Source organism: Electrophorus electricus, chromosome 4 (assembly GCF_013358815.1).
Source record: "Electrophorus electricus isolate fEleEle1 chromosome 4, fEleEle1.pri, whole genome shotgun sequence".
NCBI lineage: Eukaryota > Metazoa > Chordata > Actinopteri > Gymnotiformes > Gymnotidae > Electrophorus > Electrophorus electricus.
The window spans coordinates 10272508-10283976 of NC_049538.1; the positions used below are offsets into that span (position 1 = coordinate 10272508).

At 45.5% G+C, this 11469-nt stretch overlaps 2 protein-coding genes across 2 annotated transcripts in view; both read left to right on the forward strand.

Moving 5' to 3' along the window:
* The first annotated feature begins 2820 nt into the window (after nucleotides 1–2820).
* On the forward strand, nucleotides 2821–5649 carry sdr42e1 (short chain dehydrogenase/reductase family 42E, member 1). The gene is given in 3 exon segments (XM_027021163.2): nucleotides 2821–3143; nucleotides 3599–4389; nucleotides 4392–5649. Coding segments are annotated over 3 exon segments (1083 nt in total). The 5' UTR covers nucleotides 2821–3078; the 3' UTR covers nucleotides 4619–5649.
* Nucleotides 5650–6335: 686 nt separating this feature from the next.
* Nucleotides 6336–11469, forward strand: part of wtip (WT1 interacting protein) — a 16358-nt gene continuing 11224 nt past the window's right edge. Inside the window, exon 1 of the mRNA XM_027021494.2 lies at nucleotides 6336–8640. Coding sequence (XP_026877295.2) covers nucleotides 7143–8640 — 1498 coding nt within the window. The 5' untranslated portion in view covers nucleotides 6336–7142. The remainder of the gene's footprint in view (nucleotides 8641–11469) is intronic.

Below are 11469 nucleotides of genomic sequence, written 5' to 3' on the forward strand. Positions count from 1 at the left end.
TAGGGAGGGGATGATAGTGTTAAATGCTGAACTGTAGTCGACAAACAGCATTTTAACATAATTTCCCCTCCCTTCGTCCAGGTGAGTCAGTGTAGTGTGGAGCAGATGTGCAATTGCATCGTCAGTGGAGCGGTTGTGGCGGTATGCAAACTGCAGTGGGTCCATGGAGGCTGGCAGTGAAGATGTGATGAAGTCTCTGACTAGCTTTTCAAAGCACTTCATCATGACTGATGTGAGGGCGACAGGGCGGTAGTCATTGAGGTCGGAGGAGGGTCGAGGTTTCTTCGGGACAGGGACGATGGTGGATCGCTTGAATGACGCATCTCTTAGCATTGCCAGTTTATGCTATGACAATGAAATTAGGACACCTAGAAAAAATAACTCATCAGCACTCTCAGAATATACATCTAGTCAGTCAGTGTACAGTAAATTGTAATCATGTGCTGCATCTGCCATTATTCTAGAGATGACTGACTGCACCCTGCGTAGGCTGGATCAGTGTTTGCTGGCCCAGTTTATGACCCGGTTCGGACCAATTAGCAGTTGTTAGCTGGGTGCAGTGATGGACGAAGTACATTTGCGTGAAAACAGATACCTGTGGTAAAACATTCAACATGGCCTAAAACGTTTGACGTATTCATAAGTGTTTACATAAACTACATTTATATGTGCATTAGCAGTAACACCCAACTAACACCTGGGCCATAAAAGAGGCTAACAAGCATTGATACAACCAACACACACTGTAGCTAACCAACGGTTGTAACTTTAACAGTACCATGGGGTAATTCAGTGTAATGACTTCCCATTGTAAAACTGTACAATACAACGTGTCTTTGGATGCTATAGGAATGCAGCTACCAACTGCATATATTGTAAAGTAGGCCTGACTTTGACTTTCTTTGTATCCATCAGATAATTTCAAGTAGTGTAGATGAGGTGGTGTATCAGGTTTACCACGGATAACGCCCTTAAAGCGGAACTCCAACGATTTTGTAAAATCTTGTCATTTCGTTGGTTTAGAGGTGAACGTGTCTGTAAGAGTTCTAGAAACTTGACAGCGTAGGAATTTTTCACAATAGACGTTGTGATGTCTAAACTACAAATATAGCCAATTTGGTCTGCTATCCAGACTGACCAGTGAATTTACATGTGTCTCTCTGTGTTTTGTATATTCTGCTGATAATGGGAAAAACTGCCGAAGCATTTTGTGTAGTTTGGGTAGACCGAGGTGTCAACAAAACTCATCTGTGAGTAGGCCTCCTCACCGGAGACCCTCTCAGACTCTCGCTCCTTCCATCTTCCAAAAGAGGTAATAACGCTGGAAGGAAGAAATAGCGTTATTGTTTTTAATGTTTAAAATGAGGTTTTTGAAAGGAACACGGGAGTAATCCGTGAGTAATAGTTTATAGTAAAAATACGTTTTACTTCATAATAAAAATATGACAGAACCATATATCAAAAATATTGCAAAACAGCGTCTCAGGCATAAATCGACGTATTCGTAACCATTTTTGTGTAACTGCTTAACGGAATGTAGCTTTTACATGTACATTTACGGCATTTAGCAGACGCTCTTATCCAGTCACTTACAAAAGTGCTTTGTCGTTTACTCACAGAATACATCCTAGTACAGTAGGTTAGAGTCCAATATAGCAATGATCTATAATACTGTGGAAATACGGGGCTCACTGCTGATACCTAGAAGTGCAAAACACATATAATAGCTCTATAATAGACAAGTGTAATAAACAAGTACTAGAGTTTGTTAGTCAACATCAGTGTAATAAACAATACCCTACAATAAGTACTAGTTTAGTCAACATAGGAGTCAGTGGTCATTTAAATACCCCACAAATATATGGGTCTTCAGTCTGCGTTTGAAGACTAGAAGGGACACTGCTGTCCGGACAGCAAGATATTAAATGCTTTGGATGTCTGGTTCCTAGAACTTTCTGTAGTAAATTTCTCTAGAAAGGGGCATTTGGCTCAAAAAAACACTCCTAATGACTTTGTTTACATCTTAACCACTGAATGATGAAAATCTCTAAAATCGGTAGTGCTCCCCTTTAACCACACAGACGCACTAAAACACAAGATTGCTTTGCTTTAAAAAGAACCCAACCTTATTGCAGACCCGGTTTCATACATCGTACACCAGACCCTGCAAAGTGCAAGTCCAGGCCAAGTCTAAAACAGATGGCACTAATATTTACATGGTGCCGTCTTTCGATGTCCAGGAGCAAATTTGGACACCACGCCAGTCTTCAGAGACGTAGGGAAACACCAAGTGCAGCGCTCTTGACGCACTGATAACGCATTCACAAAAGCTTTAATAGTCAAAAGACACGCAAAACACTCTTTGCGGTGGGAAAGAAGGGATTTAGGTTAGCCTGTTAAAAAATAAACCGTGAAGTCGCTAACAAGTCGACTAGCAGACTGGAAGACAGCCCATTTGAGATGTCATTTGTGTAATTAGTGGCATTTTATCGTAAAACGGTTTACATAAGATAGAGTTGTAGCAGTTCGGTGTTTCCTTTCTTAATGAGATGCATGAGTCTTTCCCGATGGCAGGTGGTCAAACGCTGGTGATAACCCAAAATTAGCAGGAGGCATGTCTCCGCCTTCCCATTTCCCAGGAAGCGTTTTCACCAACACACTGGACTCCGCACGGTAAGATTTGTATTTACATACTGGATACATAATCTATTTACCCCGTTATGTGTTTTTGTAACAACTGACGAAGTATCCAACGAAAGTGGAGGATCACCATCTATTTAATCCGAGTGGTTGGTCCAATCATAATAGTTTTTCGCATGAGCATGTATGCAGTTATGCAGAGGTTATATGGTTTATTTGCAAGCAAAACACAATATTTCATGCAGCATATCAACTGTATTACAAGTTTTAAAAACGTCCTGTTATTGGTAGCATATTGGGACGTAATTAACCAGTACAACTCTTTTACATAAACGAAGTTAGCGCGCCAACCGCACAAATGAAACCCGATCTAAACACGAGGTTGTTCGCTTCCCCCTCTCAAAGATCTGGAGAGGGGTCTGACAGCACCCTTTTACGATGCATGCCCATCATCAAGTGGACACTTATGTCATTACCGGCGGCGGAGGTTATTTTGGCTTCCGGTAGGTTCCAGTCGCTCAGTCTTTTGGCACACACCCTGTCGGTTCCGCTTCACTTTCTAAACAATGTAGGTGCCAGGATGTAGCCTGTGACAACGGCTCACTTTCACCTGTCGCAATACCTGCAGTCACAGCTAGATGTCGACACTAAACCGATACATTGGCTTTCTAAGACGCTTTTCTTCAGAGATGCAACAAGATAATATTGTTTAGTGACTTTCTAAATAAAAGTGGATATCTTTGTGTTGCTTGTTACGTTTATTAGTTCTGCTTTGATTCACACCAGTAATTACCTGATAAAGTGCATTATGTGCAATATAACACTTTAAATTCACAAGTACAGGTGCTTACACCTTATAAATATACTTCATACAGTATTAATAAATTGTTTAGTGAGGATGCAATGTTTTGGAGTCATATTACAGACCAAATTTGCTCATTTACTTCTTTTTGTGCAGCCTTGCTTGCACGATCTGCAAGAAGTCGTATAAAATCCTCCTGTTTGACGTGAGGCCACCTAGCCAGCCGTTGCCAGGTGGTGTGGAATTTGTACAGGGTAATGTGTGTGACTACGGGATGTCCGGCAGAGAGCAGCTCAACCAGAAGCTGACCGAGGAAGTGAACATTCAGGAGACGGAGAACGTTATTAAGGCGTGCGTGGCCCTTGGCGTTCCCCGCGTGGTTTTCACCTGCAATGTGGTCTTTGGTGGACAGGTGATACATGGCAGCAACGAAACGCTTCCCTACCTACCCTTACACCTTCATCCGGACCACTACATCAGGACCAAGTTGATAGCGGAGAGGCAGGTTCTGGAGGCGAACGGTGTGCTGTTGGCAGGCGGGAGAGGGGTCCTGCAGACCTGTGCCCTGCGCTTTGCTGGGATTTACGGGTCTGGAGAGCAGAGGCATCTCCCCAGGATAGTGGGTTACATCAAGTGTGGGCTCTTTAGGTTTGTGTATGGAAACCCAGGCAGCCTAGTGGAGTTCGTGCACATCAACATCCTCACGTCGGCACACGCGTTAGCTGCTGCGGCACTCACGAAGGAGCGCGGCTGCCACGCAGCCGGGCAGGCCTACTTCATCTCCGACGGGTGGCCGGTTAACAACTTGGAGTTCTTCAGGCCACTGGTGGAGGGTCTGCGTTACTCCTTTCCTAGGCTGCACCTGCCGCTCTCCCTCGTCTACCACTTCGCCTTCCTCACCGAGATGGTCCACCGCGTCGTGGGCCGCACCTACGACTTCCAGCCCCTGCTGAAGCGTACAAGACCGCCATGACCCACTTCAGCACGGGCAAAGCCAGGGTAGAGCTGGGCTATGGGCCCAGGGGATACAACCTGGGGGAGGTGGTGGCCTGGTTCAGGAGCAGGGGCCACGGCAGAAAGCGTGCCGCCTCGCCAGCAAAGAGGCTAGCTCTGGATGTGCTGCTGCTTGCCACCGGTCTGGCACTGGCTCTCTCCTTCCTGCCTCTTGTGTGTTAATAAAGTACAATGTCGCAAAAGGCACGTGACATTCAATGCTGTCTCCAGTGTGGTCATGTTCTGACATCTGTATCCAGTGTGCCCATATTCTGACATCTGTCTCCAGTATGGCCATATTCTGACATCTGTCTCTAGTATACATTTTTGACACAGGGGTTTTTGTGTGAGAGGTGATATCCACTTATCTATTGTGAGGGGTCGCTGTAACTTGTGTAAGTGTTATTTTTCCAGGACACATGTATTATGTCTCTCCAGCACACATGTATTGTGTCTCTCCAAGACACATGTATTGGGCAGGTATATTACAAGGGTATTTTGGTGTCAAAAGCACTTACTTATATGTATTTAAGTAATTATATATCTGTGTTGTTTTCTTTTTCCAAATCCTTATACTATGTCTTATGTTGTGCTTATACTGGGTTTAAATGCCACAGACCTGTTACTTCAGAAGATTATATTCACAAAACGTTGTACTGAGCACTGTTGAGATAAACAAAATATGGTACTGGAGAAGTGTCATACTTGAGTTTTTAAATGTTTTTCAACCTAATCTCAGTTGATCACACAAGTAATGTATGGTTAAATTCCATGAACAATCATTTCAGTGCATCCAGTTGCAAAACACTGGAATGTACCAGGAATGAAGGTCAGATAAAAGCTGTCTCCTCATACATATGAACGTTGAGACTCGGGTGTATAAATCACACGTTAGTAAAAGGCAAAGGAACCGTATTGTTAAAGGGCTTTTGTGCTCTCTCAGAGATGGTGTATTGTGCACTTTAACACTTTAAATCCACGATCAGTGGTTGATCCAGCAGTATTTATCACCGCAGGAACCTCTAATACTGCCTTTCACATAACGTGACCACTGAAGTTTAAAACATAGATACGTCCATGTAACATATATGTTATAAATAGTCTTGGCACTGTTTTCTGCAACTTCTGACTGTGGCTTTGAAGATCAACCCAGTTCAGCACCTCTCCCTGTCAACAGAAACAACTTTACAATAATGTAATTGTTTACAGTGACATTTGCCTACTTTTAAATACATTGTTCAATACAAAAATAAAATGTTAAAACAATTCAGCAATCAATTTTTCTGAATTTTACATACAAGTGACCGCCTGTTTCGAGTCACCTTGTCCCTCCTCCCGGTGACCCACTAAGCATTGAGCTTTCGTCTCAACAGGGACTACACATGAAACTGATACAGGGACAGTTACAAAAGGAACCCATACGGAGAAGTAGGTGTTCGGCGCAACTGTAACATGATACGTGTTAAGAGTTTAAGTGTTAAAAAAAGGATAAGCCCTTGGTGTGAATAACTGACTGAGCTGTATACTGATGTTGAAAACGTCTGTATACATGTCGGAATGCATTAATATGTATACACATTAAGTTATATAAAGAGAAAGGTGTGCACGTAATATAATGGATAATGTAAATATTCGGAATATTCATGGCCATACCTGAGTCAGTATATTTCCAAAGGGACAAACTGAATAAACGGAACACGTTTACTTCAAACAGAAAAGGTTTCATGCAAAGGTGTGTTGTCTTGTGCTTCTGCCAGTCACGGGCCACTTGTAATTACTATCTTATGTTTTAATTATAGACAAGGGTAGTGCAGACTTATGATCAGTGAACAAGAGGAAAATACTTTAATCAGTCATTTTCGATAAGAACCTCATTTATTGAATTCATAACCAATCGGGGAATATGTGCCTTGCTAATTACGAAAAGCTTTCGATCCAGTTTTTATTTTTCTTACATTCGGGTGGTTGGCCACTAGCTGGAGTTGTGTTATTTGCTCAAACGTTCCTGATAGAAAGAGCAGTTTGAATTCTTTGGGCCTCGTCTGTTTAGTTCAGTCTTCAATCTCTTCGGGCGCATGAAAGTGGACACACACATACCCTCCCAAAGGCCGTTTTTTCAGGACTCGGCGCCCCTTGCTGAGCTGGTGGGGATCATTGTTTCGCTCCAGCATTAAGCGCATTCCAGCGCGCCGCAGCGCACCCAGTCTACCTCCACGCATTCCTTCGACACGAACGAGTCCCGTGCGCTTCCTTTTATTCAAACCTTTCTGGTCTCGTTTCGCTCGAATAGCTCCCTCGCCGTCGCGAAACTCTCAACAAAAGAAATTACGGAGCTTGGATTTTCGAAAACAATGTTTTTTTTCCCAAGGATTGTGAGAAAACTCAAGAGAGAAAATTCCTCCGCGCAGCGCGCCATTGACTGTAAAGACCTTTCAACTTAACAAAAACTGAAATTGACAAACGTCTCTTGTGTGGAAACTTTGTCAAACGAGTGTATCGCAACAGTTTTGGAAGGCGGGGATCATGTATTGTGAAGAAAACTCCGACCGAAGCCTAACTGATCACCAGTAGGAAGCGATGGCGTTTTGTTGGGATTTCCATTTGAAACACACTTTCTGCCGTCTCCCGTGCTGCTGGACTTGGCTCGCCGACTAAAGTGCGCTCTCGCTCCGTCTCTCAACTTGTTCTGCGGTCTCGGCGGCCAAACATGGATCGTTACGAAGCGGATTTGGGACACAAGGCAAGCAAGTTGATGGAAAATCTCTCGATTTATGATGCTTATCAAGACGGCGTGTACGGCAGAAGAGGGGAGCTCGATGCCGAGGTGGGCTTCTCGTCCGCCGTGCTACCTGGACAGAAAAGTACGCGAATGAATGGCACCTCGGCGCCACAGCAGCAGCACCACACTGTGGAGAACTATACGCCGGGAAACAAAGTCTATAGCGCGGCTTCCGTGCGCTCCGTGAACGGGAACCGAGCAGTGCCTTTAGACTTCTGCTCCCCTCAACGAGACGCAGTTTACACGGACGACGGCTATTGCACCAAATCTGAAGTTGCGCTGCCGTGTTATAGCGGCGCGTCAGACAAGCATCGGCGGTACTCGCAGGAGTCGCAGGGGCATCGGTACAGCACCGGCTGCGCTTACGACGGGCTGGTGTGGGCAAAGCAGGCGGCCACATCTGGGATCCGGAGCAACAGCATGTGTCTGGGGATGAACCCCGACGGCAGGTACACGGCAGCGAGCCCTCGCTCCAGTCTGGCGTCGTCCCACTCGTCTCAGGAGCAGAGCAAGCACGCCAGCCCTCGATCGAGCGTGATCAGCCCGCGGACCAGCCTCGTCGCTCCGGCTCAAGAGAAATACACGAGTCCTCGCTCGAGTCTTGTGCAGTGCGAAGGAAGCACCGCGTTCAGCCCGCGGTCTAGCTACGCGAGCACGGCCAGCGACACCAGTAAGCATTCCAGCCCAAGGGCCAGTCTCAACAGTTACGACTGCGGGAGCAAACCCAGTAGCAACCGCACCAGTGGCATTAGTATGGGCTACGATCAACGGCACGTCAGCCCCCGCTCCAGTACCGCCAGTCAGTACTCGAGCACCGCGAGTCCGCGCTCTAGTTTTTCGGAGTCCCGCTACGTGCCCGCAGGTAATCCGGATCCGGAGAACGTCGCAGGGCACGGCATGGCCGTGGCCAGCCCTCGTACCAGCATCTGCAGCCAGGACGGGAACGGCCGACCGGCTGCCGTGGCGAACTGTGCGGTCAGCCCCCGGTCTAGCATCTCGAGCCACAGCTCCAGAAGCTCGCGGAGTTCCCGGGGATCCATGAGCACTTACCCGGAGATTCAGCTCCCTTCGCCCCGGTCGTCGGTACTAGGACCCGGCCTATTAGAAGACACGCTACTTCAAGACTTCGGTGAGACAAACGCTCCCCACCGCCTGCATCTGCAGGCGTACTCCGTGCTAGAAGAGACGCAAGCGCACCAGTCGTCCACCCAGCACGGAGCGGACGCCGATGTTAACACTGGCATACAAGCAGTCGACAGCTATGGCGTCTCCGCGAAAACGGTCGCCCAGGGCCAGAAGTTTAAGATGCCCTGCCAGATTACCCCTTCCCGTGACAGTGGGCCGAGCCAGGCGGAGAGACGGCTGGAAGCTTTGACCTTGGAGCTGGAGAGAGAGCTGGAGATGCACATGAAAAAGGAATATTTTGGTAAGTGGTCAGTTCACCTCCCCCCAAACGCAAGGTATGTGTAATAGCTGTATACAGTATAATAAATGAATAATAAATACAGCTATTTACTGAAACAAGTTATTAAATAGGGTTCTACTGTGTCCCACAAAGAAAGGCGGGAAACTTTCAGGTTGTTCTCAGAAACCCATCTGACTGGACGCCCTCTTATACTAAAATGGGGATTATTTGTTTGGGAATTAAGGTGTGTTTGTGTTAAACTGCCTGCACTATAGCAAATGTTTAAGAAGTGCTATTTTGGTAGATTTGTTCTTGATTATTAGGTTTGTGTGTTGTGTGTCAGTGTGGTGTTCTGAGTAACAACGTTGATGTTTACAATCTGATTAATGAAACAAAGCACTATTTTGTGCGTCTTGATGGGCGTGTCTGAGCTGTAGCGAGAAGCGTCTTAAACAGGTGGGGTAATTTCCCAGATTGAGCCTGGTTTGTGACTGAGGGGTATTGTTCGCTGTGTCTCCCCCTTACACAGGCCGTGAGTGATTAGGCGTAAGGTTTCCCTGGGAAACCAAGGCAGCTAAAGGTAAAACGGAACGTTAGCTATTATTTCAAACGTTTAGCCGTGAACAGGAGGAAACGGCCCTTACAAGTGAGCGTGAAAAGCAGTGCGGAGTGAGCGCGATGTTGGGTGAATCATGGGATTTTCCAGGCTGTGTCCTACCTGGGGGCAGTCTGCCGGAGGCACGTCTGCGGAGTGTGACGTCTCAACTCTGCCTTCGTCACGGGTTGCTGGTTCGTTTGCTATTAATTCCGGGGCGACCGAGGGGGAGTTTGAATGGAAGATTATGACAGGTGCAGTTCCAGGTGTGTGCTGCCTTCCTTGCAGTTCTAAAAAGTTACTCTCTCACACTGTCACACCGTGTGTGTGTGTGTGTGTGTGTGTGAGTGCATGCGTGCACCTTGGTTGCAGCTCCTAGCAGAGACTAACTGGTGCATTAACTGAACTTTCTGGCCTGTTGTGTCTGCAAAACCAGCTGATAGCTGATTGGTCATGGTCACACCAGGCCACAGCGGTATGGTCACTGGCCAATCACAGCGGAGATGGGTGGTATCTTGCTGGGCACCCCTGAAAAGGGACAACGTCCTCAGCGGGCAATGAACCACACACACACACACACACACACACACACACACAATGTTGGCATTATCCTTCAGTCATGTTTTTGCTGCAGTACTTTATGGATGACTCAGATCCCAGCAGCATTCTGGGTTTGCTGGGGTGTGTGAACACTTCTCCTGAAACACCCCAGAGTCCTGACGAGTGCATCAGCTTGCTGAGGTACACACACACACACACACACACACACACACACACACACACACACACACACACACACACACACACATTTCTCATTCAAGCAGATATTCTCACACACACACCTAAGGCCACTGCTGTGGCTGTGGTAGCCACACCACTGTTTCCTGGGGTGATGGAGACCAGGTAGTGTTTTCCCATCAGCTGGGTGACGTAGCTCTGCTGTGCGGTGGTGGGCAGTGCTCAGCCCTGTTGGGGGCACACTTGGGGTTTTCTCTCTCCATGTTGACCCATTCATAAATGTTTTGACCATCATGGTCACGTGGTCAGGGTGGGAGTCTCCCACATGGCCTCGTGAACATGTTGCATGGAAGCTCCTTGCTCAGAGAGAGGGTGTCTTTTCTCCCCCAGCATGCGCAGTGCATTCTTGGATGGTGACGGTGGGAAGTTTGTCTCAGTGGCCAGTCCCGTGGTTTTCGGGCGGTTGGACATAAAGGGGACATAATCCACCCTCCCGCCGCACCACTCAGTCCTACTGACCATGAAAACACTGACCACATCCGTGCGCTCCATCACCCCCACCCGCATTTCAGAAATCACACACAGACCTATTGCCTCATGGTTTGGGGAAGTTTCCCTTTTAAAAATAATTCCCCTGCCTACGCAACAGCATTTAAGTTTATAAGTTTCTGTTGCAGCCATTTACTTTGAACAAGGTATGTGTGTGGGTGTGTTTGTGTATGGTTCTTAGCTGTTGATGCGACTGTAGTGTGTCCATATTCTGAGATAATGGAGCAAAGATTGAAAGGTATTTGACAAATAATGCTATCTTTAATAATAAAATAATAACACTATCCTTAGTAATAACGCTAGTTTTAGTAATAATGATATCTTTAATAATAAAATAATAACACTATCCTTAGTAATAACGCTAGTTTTAGTAATAATGGTATCTTTAATAATAAAATAATAATACTATCCTTAGTAATAACGCTAGTTTTAGTAATAACGCTAGTTTTAGTAATAATGCTAGTTTTAGTAATAACGCTAGTTTTAGTAATAATATTAGTTTTAGTAATAACGCTAGTTTTAGTAATAACGCTAGTTTTAGTAATAATGGTATCTTTAATAATAAAATAATAATACTATCCTTAGTAATAATGCTAGTTTTAGTAATAACGCTAGTTTTAGTAATAATGCTAGTTTTAGTAATAACGCTAGTTTTAGTAATAATGCTAGTTTTAGTAATAACGCTAGTTTTAGTAATAATGGTATCTTTAATAATAAAATAATAATACTATCCTTAGTAATAACGCTAGTTTTAGTAATAACGCTAGTTTTAGTAATAATGGTATCTTTAATAATAAAATAATAATACTATCCTTAGTAATAACGCTAGTTTTAGTAATAACGCTATCTTTAATGTTACTTTTGTTACACCCTCCCTGCCCCCAACACATGGCATGGGGACAGTCAATCTCAGTGACTCTTGCAGGTTAATGTGAGTTTTGCAGTGGTGGGGGGTGAGTAGCACTGCG